The sequence below is a fragment of the Fukomys damarensis genome, unplaced genomic scaffold (genome assembly GCF_012274545.1).
Source record: "Fukomys damarensis isolate Sample0158 unplaced genomic scaffold, DMR_v1.0_HiC HiC_scaffold_26, whole genome shotgun sequence".
In the NCBI taxonomy this organism is placed as follows: Eukaryota; Metazoa; Chordata; class Mammalia; order Rodentia; family Bathyergidae; genus Fukomys; species Fukomys damarensis.
Window position 1 is genome coordinate 32,317,073 of NW_022900938.1, and position 20,164 is coordinate 32,337,236.

Genomic DNA, 20,164 nt, shown 5'->3' on the forward strand with positions numbered 1-20,164 from the left:
AAAAAAAAAAAAAAAAAAAAAAAAAAAAAAAGCTTCATAAATTCACTACCAATCTGAAATCATTAGGCTAAAAAACTTAACTCATGAACTTGCAGAATCTGGCAAAAACATTCTTTCAGTAGTGATAAATCATAACTGTTTTTTCCAATCTCTGTTTCTCTGCCCTCCTAGGTTACAAAGCCAAAATTGTTATTTGTTTTCTTTTTGTTTATTTGTTTTTAAACTCCAAAATTGAAGGTTTAAATTATTTTGAATCTTATAGGATTCATTAGACAAATTCACCATAAATACTACTTGAGATACTAAAGATCCAGTAGGATCCAAAACATTAAATTCTGGTCTGGTACTTATTTTGACACTACTGTATCCACTAATATTAATGATAATAACAGCTTCTAGTATGCGCCCAGCTCCCCTCCAGGTTCTCTCTCTGTAATGTGTCATTAAATCTTCACAAGAGAATCACAAATAGGTATTATTATTACTAATTATTATTATTATTATTATTAATATTTTACAAATGAAATGGACAAAGTTTAGAGAACTTCTCCCCTATGAGATAGTTTATAAATGCTAGAGTCAGAATTCTCGTTCTCTCCAATATGCCATTCCATAGACAAGAGACAGAAATAGAGGTGGCTGCCAGTAGGAGCAAGGCAACAGAAATTTAACTTCTCTATTAAGTGGGCCAGTGAATGGAAATGCAAAGATAAAATGTGGAAATAGATTAAAGGTAAGAAAAGCTATTTTTCACTCTTTTATAATTCTGATTGTTCAGGGACCTGGAAATGAAACTACTGTCTTCAACTGACAATCTTCATTTTCTTTCATATGTGATGAAACACTTTGGAAGGCTGCAAAAATAGGTCACACAAACAAAAAAATGAAATGATACAGAGATACAAAATTCAGAATAAGGGTTATGTTATTTTAAAAAGCTAAGGGTAATTTATTTTAAAGGATGAGCTGTGAGGTTCTTAATCGCTATTTTTAAGAATGTTAAATATGCCCTTGTTATACTGTTAATGCTTGCATAAATAAATAATCAACTTTTAAGCCACTGCTTTTAACATATTATTTCAAATAAAGGATATCAAAAATTAAATGTATGGCAATTTGTGATAATTTTAGTCCAACTTGAAGATGAATGAAGATGCGATGCTTTAAAAGATAAATTTTTAGAGTGGCAGAAGGAATACACTTAGCTGGTTTAATATTGGAATCACACGCCTCCATACAGTGAAATGAGCTTTGAACCACTGTAGAAACACAGCCCGAGGATGCCCTCACCTCTCTCTCTTGCTGGTGTGAAGGTCCTTTTTCATGCCTTTGTTTCATCCCACATGGACTAGTATGCCCCTTTTGTTGGCCTCCCAGTCCCTGCACGCATAATTAACAGGCTTAAGCTGGTACACCATGCTCCCAGGAGACTCCACCAGGCACCGGAGGGAGAGAGCATGCACATAACTAGACCTAGATCATTTAGGCATTGTTACAGGGATTCTGAAACAGGTCCAAGGATCTAATTACTAAAAAGTCTTTTGAGAACCTTGATTCAGGCTACTTCCTCTATTGCTGCCTCCCATTCCCACCTCCTCCCACTATAAAAATCAGTGCCAGCCCTAAAGTTTTACCAAAATTACTACTGTTTCAGCCACTCAGATAAAGAGAATGCTCACCCTCCTTATTTTGAGCCAATATTAAAACTTGTCTTTCTATTCAACTCTTAGTTTTGATAATTTACAATGGAACAGAGTATTTCAGGAATTTGCTTTAAAATCCCATGTGTTCATTGACATATTATTTTCTTAGATACACTCAAGTAAATGATTATATCTAAATCCTTCCTGATTCAACTTGATTTTATTATGTCCTAGGATTTCCTGACAGTAAAGCATTTCTCTGAAATACAATAAAAATAAAGCTTTATATTATTTGGATTTACACAAAGGAAAAATGATTTTGGAAAAAAAAAGATAGCAAAAAAGGTAGCAAAAATTTTAAACAATAGATTAAACTTCTATTAAATGCCCTGGGAAGTCCAGTTATTCATTTTAATGGAAGAAATATATTGTACCAAGTGGCTGAATCCTGAAGATTCTTCATAATACTAACATATTCAGTTTTGTGAATAAGCAAAACATTGCATGTGGATTTAATGCTAACATTATCTATAAAAACTTCAAGCTTTGAGCAAGAAACAAAAAATAGTACATGCAAAAAATGTGTCAACACCTCTTAAAATAGATAGCAACTTCTAGCAGCAATTTAGCAGCTTACTTAGATGGGAGAAAGAAGAAAGCTTACCTTGCTAAAGTCAACAGTACTGTTTTCTCTGCTAACATCGTTTTTATTTTCAATACAGGCTGGAGCAGACTGAGGAGAAATAACCTGACCTGCTAAAAAAAAATTGTTATTACAGAACACAGTTACTTCCATGGTTCTAGACGTATTGGGTGAAATAAGAACTTCAATTAAACTACACTGATATGTTTCTTAATGCTTTATGAGATAAGCATGAAGGGTCAAAATAAATAGATCTATATCAATACAAAAGTTCTTACTATCAGTAACAGATAGAAATGGGAGAAAACAGTCAAGAAAATTTAAAGAAATTTTTGGCTTAAAATTTTAAAGATCATTCTCCCCAAGGAAAAAAATGTTTTAAAATATCTAAATCTAATCATAATTTTATAACATCAATGATTTCTAAGTAACAACCAAAACAAATGGTACATATAAAAAGATAAAGATCTATTAAGATTTAAACTCAGACTGAAGAATTTAAGGTGTAAAACATAAAATATGAATAACTGAAACTATCTCATATAGTTTTAAATTCTATTACCTCTAAAATTATGATTTTTATGTCTGTGACTATTCAATTAAATAAGCACATTGATTCTGGTCTTCTATATGAGAAAAGATAAATTTGAAGTGTTTTAGTTTTCCGTTTACACAAACCCAAACATTATTTCACAGTTTTATTCTTGATTATAAGGAAGATGTTATTAAGTGGTAATAGAACTGGGAAAGTGACAACAGCTAGATATGGTGAGATTCCATCATTCACTAACTATGAAATACTCATGTGGTAACAAGTCATCTAAAACCTGTATGAAGTTAGCCATTAAATGAGAAAATTAACCAGATCTACTTACTCCCACATTTGTCTTTCTTCCCTAACCTTTCACTGTCTTGATTTGCTACTTTTGCTGTAGAATGAATGACAACTCAACTTTGAAGCTTTGACCATATTTATGATCTTACTTCAGTGACTGCAAAATACTGTTCTTACTCTCATCAGCTTTAGAAATCAAACACATTCTGCCTAGCTCTTCTCTCTCCACCTGCTTAAATTTCAATTTTTATCCAAGTTCTCCTTTATTATCACCTTCCCCAGTTACTGAAGAACTTTTTAAAACTTCTACGGCCATTATAAAAACCTATTTTTTTTAAATTCTCTCCTGAAAGATCAGTTATTCTCTTTTACCTAGAAATCACTAAGTACAACTAAAAGCACTAATTACTTAATTTCAAATATTACTAAAGTTTTGCTTTTTGAACTATTAAGCCTCTTAGACAGGGATCATGTTCTTGGTTTCAAAGTGTCATAGGAAGGTAATAGGCTTAATATTCTTCTAGAAATAGATACAGCTTTGCTTTCATTTAAAAAATAAAATGATACATTTGATGAAGATAAAAATAAAATGACTTTTCAAAGCAAATTTACCTCATAGGGGAATTTTTTTAATTTCAGAGAAATGTCAAACAAACCACATAAATCATTTTCATTCTCCCATTTCTAACTGCAATGTGCAGCTATGACTGTGAACTGTTCATTAGCAGCCATTCAATTTACCATTCTCAAAATATAACTGTAATTTTAAAAAACCTTTTACATAATGCATTTGTGCTACTAACAGATGTCTTCAATCACCAGTTTCACATCATTTCTCTGTATTTTCATGAGTTACAACATTAGATATATTTAAGACTAAATTTATTGAATGTTCTATAAAATTGAGTGATGAAATACAAGTCATGGGAAAATTAAATAAACATGTATCTGCTTTCTTACAATAATTTATTGCATTTGGTATATTACTTCATGGGCATTTGGTATATTACTTCATGGAAAAGTAATTATTTAATTCTTTAAGAAAACACCTACAAATGAAGATTAACCAACTCAGTACAAAATCAGCAAATTGGAAGAGATTGAACTGGAGGGAAAATATATTGAAACTTGAGTTTTGAATTGAATATTTTTTGTTTTCACTCATATAGGTAGCACATTTCATAAATTGCTACCAGTTCAATCAATATGTTTGAAACATTAACATATATTTCCTTTTGCAAATAATTTTAAATATGCATTAATAGTACATATAATAATGTATTTTGAGATTCACTGTTCTATGCTATTCTTATTCTAAGATAATTTTTTAAATAACAAAATATTATTTTATAAAGTTGATAATCAGGAAGCAATTTAGGAACAATTTCTCTTCAACATTTTAAGTGATACTGACAATGACCTACTTAAGAGTATTTAGGCAGGAAACATATTAGATAATAGTAAATTCCTTGCTACCTGTAGATTCTAGGTATGTACTTAAATGTATGCTAATGCAAGAAAAAAGCAGAAAAAGTTATGAGTCTATATAATAATAAAACTCACAAATTTTGTATCTTTTATATTTTGTACAATTAGGTAAATATATTTATCAAATAAAGTCCTACAAAGCTTAAAGACATTTTGGGCTAGGTATTTAGCTCAGTGGGACCAGGCCTGCCTTGCAAGAGCAAGGTCCTGTGTTTGATCCTTGCCCCCCACCAAAAAAAAAGTTTAAAGACATTTCAAATCTTGGTATTGTATCTTCAAATATATATATTAATTTGTTAAAATGAAATGGTACACATTAAATGTATATGTTTAATGACAATCATGAACTCAAATATTAATACATAAAATAATGATAAATTTAGGTTTGAAAAGACATTCTAATTTTCTTGCTGATGTCAAATGATTGTTTTCAGGTGTAGGATTTTCCCTTCAGTTTCTTAAAGGAGTTACTACAAATTTTCCCTTCTAGGAAAAAAACAGTATGAAATTAAAAATTAGAAGTCATGCCAGGGTTTTAATTCAGAGGTTCTGGCCCATGCCTTGCAAGTGCAAGGACCCGAATTCTATCCCAGCTACCAAATAAATAAATAAATGAATGGAAGTCACATATGTATAGGTGCTTTATGAATTCTGATTGTAATAACTTTTCTGTGTCACAATGCTCACAAACGTTACAATCTATTTTTATATTTGTCCAGTAATAACTACCCATATGAATATTCCCTATAAGTGAATATCATTGCAATGCTTACTTACTTTTTTACTATAAAATATAGATAATTTTGGATAATAAACATGACTGTTAAGATGTTTACTAACTTGATAACTTCATTGAATTCATGGTAAATTATTAAAAATTGATGAAAATTGGAAATCACTAATACTAACTACTAAATGCAACTATTTAAATGTAAACATTTGATAAACCTAATTCCATCTCCTTCTCTATTTATAAGACATGTATATTTTAGTATTTATCTAATTTAGAGTTCATTTTAATCCACAATTCTAGTGTTTGTTTTATATCTTATCAATAGAAGTGTATATTATGTAATATTTGTATGACCATCTGATTAATTTTCTTTCAGTTATGAATTGATCTTTTCCTTTGGACTTCATTGTAGGAATAATATACAAAATTATTATAGTTCATGTATCTTTTACAGACAAATTATAAAGATGTGGGGCAAGCAGTGGAAAAAATTGAGATTCTATAATTCAAATGATTACTAATTAGAGAATGTGAGCCCAACTTCTACTTATCATACCGTAAATTTTTCACTAAGTCTAATACTAGACTGGCATAGACATTTCTTTCATGATAAAGTTGAAGTGGAGAAATACGAGATTATAACAGAAGTACTATTTCATGACTTTTCCATATCAGTATCATTAAAATACCTTATATAAAAACATATCTATAAATACATTCTCAAGAAATGCTATATTAATTTTTATTATATTAATTCATGTAAGTCTTTACATATAGTTATCTTTTTAAGTAAATGTAAGTATTGTAAAATAGCAGCTTTTAAATTTCTATTTGGCCAAATTCAAATCAAGAGAATAATATATCACTTAAGAACAGCATTATTTGTTATTGCTTAGTCCACTGTAAATCCTGTGTACAAGAAGGAAACTGGGATGAAGACATGGAGGAACATTACTATTAACCTACAGACCAAGCTGGTTTACACTACCTCGAAACCTTCAACGCATTTAGAGACCCAAAGGGTAGGAGATGAGGGAGGAACAGAGATGAGATGAGCCTGTTAGAGACAGACACAAGACAGAGCAAAATAAAGAAATATAAAGATGAATGACAAAGTTACATACATGTGTAAAAATACATTTATTCATGGGAATAGAAAACATGGAGAAAGAAAGGCTAAATACTTAGAAAATGCTGATTAGGTGAGCTATATTTCAAAAACATGAAAAGCATGCACATAATTAAACTTGGAAAAAATTAGTATGCCTGGAAATAATTAATGTAATATAAGAAGTAACAAATTTAAACACGTCATCTTAGAAATATATTGATTGTGAAGATGCAGTCTTGATATTCCAAAACTCATAAACAATATAGCTTCTGAACAGATTCATTAATTAATGAATTAATTTCAACAATGTCATCCTGATTTTTTGGAGGGGGGAGAACAGTGGAAAATAATCTTCATTTAACAATGCTTACTTCTTTCATCTACATGAAAACTTTCTCTCAAGCAATACTAGAATTATTATACTAGCTTTATCTTTGTGTTTGAAGGTAGAATAATATTAAAGATAAATGTTAAACCCTGAATATCTTACTTATGAGATTATAATATTTAAAAAACAAAAAAGCATAAATATCTAAGCACATAAAGATATCATGCATCTGGAAACAAAAAGCAGTGATTATAAGGCATTATAAGGATTATATGTGGTTCCAAAAGCATAAATAAACATCATTCACAATACATATGTATACATTATTTTAAGGGATGAACTCTACCAAGATCTAAAGAGTCAACACATATGCAATTCTTCCAAATCAAAATGTTCTCCAGTTCATCAGTGGCACAGCAGAATAAATTAGTCTTTTTACTCCATAACTCTTTTGAGATTATAAATGAAAAGTATAAATGGCAACTCTTCTGAATAGGAGGAAGAATAGATATGTGAAGAAAAAGGAACAATTATATATTATTAGCAAAGGACATGATGGAATGACAATACCTTGTACCTAAGGAAATTGAGTCCCAAATTATTTTCAAAAATAACTTTAAACAGAGTAATAATATTTTATAATATATAGATAATCCAGATGCCTCAGTATGTGAATGTATAATTTAAATGATAAATAGAAATTTATTTTACTTCCTAGATCACAGAACACAAGTCTTGTTTTTAGAAAATCTTTCTAATTTCAAGGAACTATTTGAATATTCTTAATATTCTTACCCTTTTCAGGGTACTAATGTCAAACTAGATATTATTTTTGCCATTGTTTTGCCAAATAGAACTGTCACTTTTAATTGAAACATCAGAATCAGGCATTTAATTCTCACAGTTTTGATGCTTAATGAAAAGTGAAAGTTAAACACAGCATGGTGACATTAAAAATGCATGGTGAATCCATAGTATTCTGCATTTTAGTCTTGAATAGAATATGAAGAATATCAAGTAAGACTTATACAAAATAGTAAACCAGTGTATTTGGAGATCATATTAACAAATTATCAAAAATTACTAAAAAAAGGTATGAAAATAATGTGGTCTTGGGGAGGAGAGAAATGAGGAAATACATTATCTTGTTAGCCTAATTCATAAATCAAGAAAGATTCATATTATAAATACTTGTACAGTGTCTGAATATTTAACCCTTGGGAATACTATCAAAGTAGCATGCTCAGAAAACAATCAAGGAAATTAAAAGGCTTGTTCTAAATGACTCTTAGACTTCTTTATGCAAGTATCAGCTAAGTTTTAAGGGTATTTCAATTGTTCTGCCACTAAAGCAAAAGCACTTCAAACAAGAGAAAATAACTTGTATCTACCTCTGTGCTTTGAAAAAGAAAATATTTTGTTGTCAAGTTTCTAGAAAATTCTCACTTTAATTCCTATTCTATAATCTTAAAAGAAAAAGTCAATCTTTTTCATAAAATATTTTACTGGGAGTTTTTTAAATAAGAAGACTATTATTTTTACTCTTTTGGGAGTTTAAAATTAGCTTTGAGTCTCTCTGTATCACTGCACCAAAAAAATTTAAATCTCTATTGCATGTTTTGAAACAGAATGTCAAATCTGTATTTGTGGCTATGAATTTCAATTTGTTTGTTTATCTAGAGTTTGGCAGTTTTTAGAGTTCATAAGTAGATTGAGAACCTTAGTAGTAAAGGTCTTTCACACTTTTTTACACTGCTGGGTAGGAGATTTATTTCTAAATTGGTGAAGTCTATACATATTTTCAGAATTCTCAACACACATAATTATGTAAAGTGTGTGAGGAAGCAAAACAGAGTCATAAGGAGGTGTTATAAGCCTAGGCTTAGAAAACCAATTCTGACAGCATACTCTACAACAATACTTAATTGGATATATGAATCTTATTATAAGTGTTTCCAAGTTTTTATTACCCTAACGTATGCCCTGAAAAGAGTTGTATGTGTTCAGATAAAGGCTGATTGTACAGATGGTATCAGAATCACTCAGATCCTAGTTTTTGGAAAAACTAAGCTATTTCCTGAATAAGACAAAAAATAAGCTCTCAGAAAACCTTGTATCCGTATGTATCTATATGTAGACTTGTGATTCACCGCTATAATTCTATCATCTCTTCCAGTTTTAACAGAAATTTAAAGTAGTAACAGTAAATCTAGATCTGCATGATATTACAACAAAGTGTTGATCCAGTAAATTCTATACACTCCTCCCTCAAAAAAAGAAAAATGCAATGAAAGTTTTCTATAGTAAATATTATTTACAAGAAAATTTGAAATATGGAGTACAGCTAATTCAAAGTTCAAAATTATTGCCTTTTTAAAGAAAAACCATGTCTTCCTGATAGAAATATATTTTTATTTTCCAGTAAAAGCAATGAAATAAAAGTATAAGTATCTTTCCAAGCTGTACTTGAATTCTTGGAAAGTTGGTTCATGGATATATTTTGTTAAGCTTTTCAGAATCATGTAGAACAGGCCCATACTCAAAATTAGTAAATCTCTGAGTCAATTTTCTTAACAGTGTCAACCCAAATAAATACTAGCATTGTAAAATCAGTAAAAAACCACTAAAGTTTTCATCTCTCAAATTGTAAGTCTCATTTTCTCATTAAGGTGAATCACATGATTTAAACCAAATTTAAAATATGAATATATTTCAAATATATGATTTGACTCAAAACAAGTTGTACAATGAATGTAACTGTACTGTATCCCTAAAATGTACCAATAAACTCAATTAAAGCTGAAAAAAAAACAAGTTGTACATTCAGTGGAATCTATAAATACAAGTTGATGTATAGCACAAAATACATTATGTTATTATATGTGTGTATAATCATAGATGCTCTATTTAACAATAAAATTCACATTCAGTCATTGAAAGGTCTTAAAATAAATATTTAAAGTATAATTTTGCCATTTAAGACTAGTCCTTATTCTGAAAGAAAATTGCATCTACACCTTAAAGTATCTTTTTTATATTTCTTTATATATATATATCTTTAATCCAGTAGTATGAAAACTGGTGAAAATTGCCATACAAAGCAAAGTCTAGAAAAAACTCATTTTCATACATTTAGGCATCTCTGAGGCCTTTGAATAACAAACAAAACCTCGTTAAGATACTCCATGCTTTCAATACATGTGCTTTGTCCATTCTGTGGAGACCAGTCTTTTTAGTAAAATATTTGAAAAGACATTTATTTTCATCTTTTAAAAATGCAAAACTTCCATAGCTGATGGAAGATTAACAAATTTATATTATTTTCATAGTAATTTCGTTTCCTGTCATGAGACTAAGAAAAAAATATGGCTAACAGGAGATTACTAATCAACTTCCTTATATAAATGATGAAAGGTTAAATGGATGCAAAAGGGAACAAAGGCTATAGGAAGAATAAAACGGCCTGCCATGATTTCTGGGAAGTAACTGTACTTATCTATGTTAGCATGTGGAGAGGGCAAGTGAAGGGGCTCCTTGGACACTGAAGATGCTGCGCTGTAAATAGTAATGTGCTCATGCACTGCAATCAGGCTTCCCATTATGAAGAGTCGTATGCAAGGTGCCAGTGGTCTTTCCAATCATTATCCCTAATGGAATTTGCTGGCAATGAGCAGCAGAAAGCCTGTGTCTTTTCTCACAAACACTAAATGGTGTTCATGTTGCCTTAACTAAAGGATCACCTATAGCATAATTCAAAGAACTATATTGCTTTCTCAAGCTATGCAGACATTAGGATCTTCAAAAATGCTTCATCTATGTTTACTGCAGTTGAACCTCTAAGTTCTTATTAAATATGTTTTCTTTGCTTTCTTTCATGAACCTTTCAAGAATCTTAAAATCTTTGTTAAAACTTCTACAATTCAATTCTCAATAATAAGACTACATGTATAGCATATACATAGGAAAATAAACAATTATACAATATAAATTTCATAAATCATTTTCAAGTAAAATATGTTAAAGATTTACAAGTACTTTGATGTTTCAGAGACCTATATTATTATGAAGAACACAATAAAGAAATACTTACCATTTTTATCCATCGAATTTGGTTCCGATTGTTTCTTGCCAATATCAGCAAATGATCGAACAATGGGAATCCGGTTGGTGAGTTTCTTCTGATTCTGATGGTGATGCTGTTTCATCAGTGCCTCGTGGACCCTGTGACGTACATCTTCATTCAGCTGACCTGAGCTCACTTGTTGGTCAAGGACCATATCTGAAGAGGGAAGGCAAAAGAATACAAACATAATCTCCTGTCATACATGTAATCAACAGAGAACTGCTGAGTCCAAAAACGCAGACCCTGAATAATATTGTTCATCTTAAATAGGAAGGACTCCTCTAAAAATCTGTAAGTGTAATGTTAAAACACAGAAATTTATTTTCCTTTATAGAAAATTTTCACAAGAAATCATATAAACTTTCACCATGAACCAATTAATGAATTTTAAATATATAATTCTTACAGATTAGTTTTTCAAATGGACATAGTTGTATTGAGAAAAGAAGTTATGTTCTCCACATTGATGCAAAAGAATTTATAGGAGTAGTATAAGAATAATTAACATTTGGGAACCTAGAAAAGGGCTTTATATTTATTTCAATAAGATTTTATCCCATTTTCTAGTAGAAAATAATTTGCTTGTTTTCTCTTTAAGTGAGCAGTGGTCCATAAGTGAGAGTCCAATGCAAGGAGGACTAGGCAACTACCTAGTTATCTGTACTTGGAGAATAAACAGCTCTCATACTGATAAACTTTGTTAAAGTTTTCTTTGAAAATGTGGTTACTTAAAGGTTTTATTGCAAAACATGAAAGACAAGGCAAGATTTCAGAAGGCTTTAACTAAGCCTTTATTTATTTATTACCATACATAGCATCAGAAATACAAGTAAAATAAGTAGATAGGTAAAGGCATTTTAAGTTTCTTATTAATATAAATATTACCTCAATAAACTTCAGGGTTTATATGATAAAATGTCAATTAATTGACTTTTGATGCATTCTTTATGTAAAGCAGATCACAATAAACTGTTTTCCCCTGCCATTTTGAGTACACTGAAGGTTTTTTAATTAGCAGAATTTTCCCTTACAAACTGTGTTTTGTCTCGGTATAAAAGGGAAAGAGATTAGAGAGAAAAATATGGGTCACTCACTCTACCATATTATAGCTATGTGATCACACAGTTTCTCAGTCTCTTTTCTTATAAGGTAGAAATAATAATGTCTACCTCATATTTCTTTGCTAGAAGTCATAGCACTAGGATTCTGATTCATGGACTGGAATTTGTCTTTGGTAAACATTTCTAAGTTCATAATTTTCTTTGTATTTTCCATTGACTAAATTATGGATCCCTGTATGAAATTTGTGGTGATGTTAGTACACTTGTAATTTTTAAGAGAATATCAAATAAAGTTGGGCTTATCAATTAAAATGCAAATCAAGCTAATTAAAGTTATTAATTTCGTTGGTTTACACAACAGAAAGACTAGAGTTAGACTGGCTCTATTTTCATTTCTCTGTCTGCTGCCTCTTCTTCTATGAGCAAGCTTTAACCTCAAACTGATTTTCCTAAAGGACAGCAGGCAAAAGGAAATAAATGTCCTTACTCATATCCACCAAAAACTTAGATTACATCTAATTTCTGCTTCCTCTAATCTGGAAGTTTAGCTTTTTGTAAGAAATATTCTTTGTTTCTTAGCCAGGAAAAATTCTAAGTCTGACTTAACCCTGCTCTTTTTTAACCAATCACTGATAATGGGGAAGGGATTTGAATAATTAGTGGACTAATCAAGAGCCACCCTTCACTCTGTAGTTAATTCTCTAAACCACAGGTAAACAAGCTTTTTCTGTAATGATCAAGATAATAAATATTTTAGCCTTTGTAGACCATATAATTCTGTCACAACTATTTAATTCCGCTTTTGTAGAACAAAAATAGCCAGATGATATATACACAAATTAGCACGGTTGTGCTACAGTAAAAGTTCTGTATAGACACTGTAACTTGATTTTTTTATAATGTTCACAATACAAATAGTTTATTTCCCTTTTAAAAAATTTTTCAATCATGTAAAATATAAGCACCAATGGCCTTACAAAACCAGGCAACAAGCCATATTTGGCGTACAGAGTGTAGCATGCTCTTCACTCTTCTGTTGACAATGAGAAGTAAAAATTAGTATTTGCGAGTCAGCCATAATATATATAATATTAGCTATAAGTATTATAATATATATCATATCAGCCATAATATATATATGGAATACATATAGATATAGATATAGATATCTATATATATGGAATATCTGGAAGTTGGCTACCATAATTATCTCAAAGATATCTTTCAATTCTGAAAATATATATTATAATATAATATAATAATATTTAAATCTCTGCAGTTCTTTTGAGAATCAGTAGTTATGCTATTGAATTAATCTGAAATAAAGGAATTGATAAATTGTCAACATATGTTACTTTAAACCTGTTAAGATGAAAGAGAAAAATGTGTGTAAAATATGCATTATATACCTCATAGAAGATGTTTAAAGTAGTTTATTGAAACTCTACTTTGTCATCATTATAAGGCAGTTTCAACCATTAGCCATAATATGAGTCCCAGCTTGGCATTCTGATCAGGGTAAAAATAATCATATTATAAACCATATACATGTTTATAAATTTTAATTTCTACTAACTACAATCTTTCCAGGCTTGAACACTATGAGAATACATACATTTATAGCTTCACTGTTTCTCAGACATGAGGTCTTAATTTCAAACAGCTACACGATTAAAAGTAAATTATAAAAAAAAAGGTTCATCTCTTCACTAGTCACACAAAGACACACAGACAGCTCCTCTAAAGTATAACTGCATCAAGTAGTATATTAATTAAATGGAAAAGTTAATCTTGTTTAAGAATATAGCTTATACTGGAGTGAGATTTAAGTACTAAAAAGAATCTGATTCAGTAATCACTTACATTGTTTTGTTCACCACTATAATAAGTATCAGTACTAACTTGAAAAGTAAGAAAGGATAATGGGCCATAATGGCTTTAGGCCCACAGTCAAGTCCTATAATAGCAGGCTATGATGTCTAAATAATAGAGCTAGGCTGCCAAAGTACATGCCAGGATCTTGATAAGAACCAAGAAGAAAAGGATAAATAGGTCATACTGTTCTAATGTTAAATAGGCTCTAGAAAAACTAGCAGCATTTGTAAGAAAGGGCCTTTAAAAACAAACATTATTTTTCATCTTGATCAGGTAGTTATTTTATCATAATCAATCCATCTTGATGACATAAATACCTGAGAAGCCATGATAATTTGAAAATGCTATATGAAGCTCTGTCATTTTCAACAGTCTCATGTAAACACTTTGAAAACTTATTATCTTAACTTTAAAATATAATAAGGGATAAGTAGGGGATATTGAGTTTCTAAATTCTAGTTTTTGTTTGCCAAAAACATGAATACTCAGCAACGTGAGTACTAAAAACACAAACTAGTACAGAATACTTAGCTTCTAGACCAAGGATTGTATAGTACAAATATATTATTTAAAATATGGTTATTTTCGTACCTCCAAGTCTGCAGATTATATGTAGTGGAACAAACTGGGAATTTATCCTTCAATGAAATATTTTAAACAACAAAAGTTATTTTAATAAGTTGAGAACTATGACTGATAATTTGTCCATGGTACTAACTTTAGTTTGATTTTAACTTCTTCCTCTCACTGACAGAATCAGGGTAAAGTATTCACTCTGCCAAGAGAATATTTCCATTTTTAATCTTTATAAAGCTGAATTTCAAATAGATTAACATAGAGCATAAAATTGTCTATAATATATATGAATATAATTAGGAAGCATTTCCAATATAATTAATTCCAAATGAGAATAAATCATGATAGGAAAATATATCCAGAGATTTGGGGATTTGAAAAGGTTAAGTAATATTTTGAAGGATGAAGTGTAGATTTATTGAGTTCTCTGAAACACTGGGAAATAGATATATTTTAAATTAACTTGATCCAAAAGAAAATCCTACTTTAATTATAACAGAAATTCTTTGCAGATCTGCCAGATATAAATGGGATTTTCTGCTACTAAGTCTACCAAAATCTCTTTAAGGAATTATGAGTCTGTTAAAAACCTCAAAGAGCTTGGACTGGAGGTTCCATTTGACCCAGCCATCCCTCTGTTGGGTATCTTTCCAAGAGAACTGAAAGAATCATATCACAGAGAAGTATGTGCACCCATGTTTATAGCGGCACAGTTTGTAATAGCTAAATCTTGGAAACAACCTATTTGCCCATCCGTTGGAAACTGGATAAAGAAGTTGTGGTTTTTCTATAAAATGGAATATTACTCAGCCATAAAGAGCGAGAGAATAGATTCATTCATAGGAAAATGGATACATATTGAAGATATACTCCTAAGTGAAATAAATAAGTCCCACATGTGTAAATACCGAATAGTTTCCCTGGTGTGAATATTCTGCAACAATGCATAAGATTCTAATAAGATTACTGACATTTAGAAATGGGAGGAAAGGAGCTAAAGGTGTAGGGAAGGTGTGATACGTAGGGGAAGAACAAAAAGGGAAAAGAAAAAAATGTGAGAGAATGAAAAGATGAAAATAAAGTGTTTGTAGATGGGGAGGGGAGGAGGGGGTGAAGGGAGGGCAGAGGTAAGGGGAAAAAAATGAGAATCAAGACTTGCTATGTAAAGGTACATGATCCCAACAATGAATGTAACTGTACTGTATCCCTAAATGTACCAATAAACTCAATAAAAAAAACAAAAAACAAAAAACATATGAGAACACTTGATATAAAAATACTTGATTATTCCAGAACAATATTTAGGTATTTTCCAATAGATATATAAAATATTAGTACTTCAGGGCCTAGGATTTAGTCCAGTGGTTCCGCCGCCTGCACAGGTGCAAGGACCTGAGTTCAATCCCCCGTACCAAAAACAAACAAACAAACAAGCAAAAACAGTACTTCAGAGCCTGTGCATTCACAAAAAAACTAGGTTTAGCATCCCTAAACATAAACTATTAGTTCTAGCTTTTGAAAAGTTAAAGCTAGAACATATGTCCCTAATTCATAACTTCCTAACATATAGAAAAGTAATGAGAAATAGGTGAAGAAAAAGTTTCACTTTTTATTGTTAATCATTATGGTCCAACTCATCACAAAACACAACAAAACAAAATTTAAGATTATAGGTCAGTCAAATGACATAATTTCTGTCCTGCAAATGTCACCTTTATTATATTGTCTTTTGTTCATCTACTTTTTAAATCTGAGAAATAGCTTCCTTCCTGTCTTATGCGGTGTTTATAAAATGTAATAGTGGATATGAGAATACTTTGCGAAGTTTGAAGTCTTAAAAAGTAAAGCATACTTTTTACACATTTTGTAATGCAGCTCAGTTGTCACAACACGAAAATATCAGAAAGTATAAACAATAAAGAAGTTATAAACTACACGGAGAAAATATTAATGAGATTGGGGGCAGAAAATGTCTTATTTTAAAGAGAGTCCAATGGCAATTGCCCAGTGAGAATAAATCTCTATTGAAAAGGAATTTCAGGTAAAAGCAATCAACATAAATATTTATAATTGTATTTAAATGTATTTAAATTGTATTTGTGATGTTAGCTCTACAATAATAACATATCCTACAAGGAGCTCTACACCAAAAATGGGACATTTAAGTTGGGTTACTTCAGAGTTAGAAAGACACAGACTAATTAGAAAAGCAGAAGGAATACTAACAAGCTATCTGGGCTATCAAGCTGCAGTTGAACTACTTTCATTTTAAGAATAGGCTTAAAGAATGTAATTTACTTGAAAAAAAGTTAGATTTAACACAGCTAACTTTCACAATCTACACTGAGCTTGAGGAAGAAGACTAGGGCTATGGCAAAGAAACACCATTTTAAACAATAAAACTGAACTAACTAATGTCAGAGCTTTAGTCAATTGCTGGGAGGTTTCCTGATAGGAATAACTACCTAAAGAAAGGATTATAAATTAACAAACTTGGTTAAGAAATGAAGGGTATGCTCTGAGACTAATTTTGCCAGGTTGAGGAATTTGACAGCTTTGTTGTATGAAGCCAGTAGAAAATTATTTTAGAGCAATGAATTTTCAAAGATAATGCAATCAGCGAGTCAAGCAACAGAAATAACTCCTCAGGGCAAAATCTTTAACCTTCTGAATGTTTACTTATTTATGATAGCAATAATAATATTAAATAATTTTATCAAGAGTATCAAAAGATAATGGTACAAAATAAAGAATTTCATAAACTTCAAAGTATCATGAAAAGCCATCATTTAATTTCTAAGTAAAATACAAAAATATCTATTAAATACCAGCCAAATTTTATAATGTATATTATATATTCAGCCTCTTTTAACAAAACCTTATAATGTAAAAAATAAGAAACTTAGCTGGATAGCTACTACTATTCCTTCAATTTTAGGAAATTTCTTACTTTCTAAATTAAGCATTTTCTTTAAGTCGTGATTTAAGGCAAATTGTCACTGTCACCTATGTTCTTTCTGAATATCAAAGTGTATCTAACTTTATGTAGTCTTTTACATAACACATATATTTCAAAGGGTTACTTCTCTATTGGTAGTACATGAAATTTAGGGATACTGAGGTTCTTCTTTCCTGGTTTAGGGTGTTTTGTGGTTTCCTTTTAAGTAGGTTCCTTAATTTGTGAGTAAAGATGCAATTCTGTATTTCTTTTTCTTCTCATATTTATGTCAGTGTATGTATGTTTATGAGTATAAAAGACCACAATAAATAACTTCAAATTGATCAAAGTATTAAAATTTTGACAGCATCTACTTCAAGACATCACTTTCTAAGTCATCTTGATATAATAGTTTAGGTTTAAGGATGCTAAACCTGGTACTTTGTTAATGCACAGGTTCTGAAGTACTAATGTTTTACAGATGTAGAAGAAAAAAAACCTAAATATTGTTTTGGAATAATTAAGTGTTTTGGTACCAAGAATTGAACTCAGGACCTTGCACTTGCCAGGCTGGCATAGCACCACTGAACTGATGATTAAGTATTTTTATATCAGTATAAGAGAAGGAATAATTGATTTGAAGTCAGAGGTCCTAAGAATCTGAGCCAAACTGGAAATGACACTGCTATTGTTTAGATTTAAAATGTCCCCCCAAAAGCTCATGTATTCATAAGTGGGACTTTTGAAAAGTGATTGGATCGTGGGAGCAATACTTTCATCATTGGATTAATCCACTGATGAGTTCAGAGCTGAAAGTACTATGAGAAGGTGGGACCCAGTTGAAGGAGGTAGATTCCTGGGAACATACGGTGGAAGGGTGAATTCTTATCCCCAGATCCTCCCTTTGGGCTCTTCTCTGCCTTTTGGCCACTCTTTCCTCTGCTACATCTTTCCACCTTGCATTTCCAGCTTTGCAATCAACTCACCATGAACTGAACCTTCTGAAACCTTCAACCAAAATGAACCTCCCTCCTTTAAATTGTGGATGTCAGGTATTTTTCGGCTCATCATAGGAAGATAACTAATACAGACATCTACTTCATGGAACTGTTCGGAAGACTAAACTAGACACATTATTTTTAATGATAATTAAATATAAACATATTTTTGTCTCATTTGTGATTTTAGAAACACATAGTTCTGAGGTTTTATTCATCTCTATAATATAATCAAAATATTAAAGTCCCCTTTAAGTCATTTGGCTTCACAAAGTACCTCTATACAAGTACCTTATACAAGTACCTTTTTTCCCCAAAGTAAGATTTTTTTAAAACCTGTCTCAGAATTTATTGTTATTCAAATTTTCCATTAATCATTTTATTTATATTTTCAAAACCAATTTCTGCATATTTATATGATTTTTTACCACAATATGTTGGTCTTCTACATCAAAACATATAGGAATCCTTTGGCTCTATTTCTCTATCAATGATTTATTTCATAAATATAATTGCTTTTGTTGCATAACCATAATTAAATTCCAAGATTCAAATATAAATCATTCATTCTGGACCTAGAAATCATATTAAAGTATGAAACATATCAGCTGCATCCCTTGGCTTTCCTTGGAATGAAAGAGTCTTAATTCAACTTAAAATAAGTGGTCATCTGTGTCAAATCCAAACCAATATTTTTCCTATTTACTGAAATTTTTCACTTACCTGAAAATCACTCACTAGTTGAAAATACTTTGTACCTTCAATTTGCCAGTGGTAATAATTTAAACACAATAATGAAAAGCAATGACTATTGAATGATGGTCAGAAAAATCTAAGTCCTCACTCAACATTTGTCATTAGCAAGCTAGATCATAATTCTCTGAAATTCAACTTCTTGACTCTTTAATGAAGGGATGGAGAGAATAACTTTTAAAATCCCATAGTTCTATATACTTATCATAAAAAGTTACTTTTTAAAGTTCAAACACATATGAAATTATAAAGAAAAGAGAATAACAAATATCAACTGAATCCATGAGAATGAAATAGACTAAGGAGCAAAAATATATACCTGAGATTTCTTCTAAAGTATTAGCGTGCATGTCCAGCAACACAGTTCCATTCAGAATGCAACTTCTCAATTCAAACAAACTATGCAGTGAAAGAGTAGCCACATATGGCTTGCTCCACCTTTCCCCTCCGTCTTCCACATCTTCTTCAAACTTCAACCACCTACACAAACAAATATTCTTATCAACACATTGCACGCTACGTTATAGATGAATGACCCTTAGTTAAAATAACAGAAGGACTAGCTGCAAAGAAGCATTGTTAAAAAAAATGTTTAACCAGCAGTCACCATGATTCTGTTGTAGAATTAAAAAACCAAAGCAAGAAAATACTTTAAGAAAAGACAATAGTAATTGAAATTGAAAATGAAAATGAAAATATATTCCTTTTTATTTAGAGGTGGATTTTAGACCTGTGTATTTTTGTGCTTGGTAATTTCCCCATTAGATTTTGAGGAGTGTAATATAATCTAGGACCTACATCCATAGGAAACATCCTTATAAGGCTTGTTTGAACAAAGGCTAGTGATGGCATTACTTTATAGGAACTAAATCTATGAGACCCGTTTTGCTCAGTGTTCCTGCCAAGGATGGAGAATAGAAGAATCAAAGTATTGTCATGCCCACTAGGAGACCACTGCTTTCTTGGAGTGAAATTAATACTAATAAATACTTGCCATTATTTTTAAATAAGATGAACAGAAGAGATAAAGCCAATGATTTTTTTTTTTTTTTTTTTTTT

The 20,164-nt window shown here is 30.6% G+C and overlaps 1 protein-coding gene across 8 annotated transcripts in view; it reads right to left on the reverse strand.

Annotated features, from left to right (window-relative positions):
- The window catches only part of Slc4a10 (solute carrier family 4 member 10), a 319,554-nt gene that overhangs the window by 66,714 nt on the left and 232,676 nt on the right, over positions 1–20,164 (reverse strand). For 3 of the 8 annotated variants that reach the window (XM_010606837.3, XM_010606840.3, XM_010606842.3), the window contains 4 exons: positions 19,425–19,585; positions 10,872–11,060; positions 2,308–2,399; positions 1,291–1,380 (listed from right to left, as the gene is read on the reverse strand). In XM_010606837.3, the coding sequence (XP_010605139.1) occupies positions 1,291–1,380; positions 2,308–2,399; positions 10,872–11,060; positions 19,425–19,585 (532 nt within the window). The remainder of the gene's footprint in view (positions 1–1,290; positions 1,381–2,307; positions 2,400–10,871; positions 11,061–19,424; positions 19,586–20,164) is intronic. The other 5 variants (XM_019204974.2, XM_033756297.1, XM_010606841.3 and 2 more) reach the window with 3 other exon arrangements.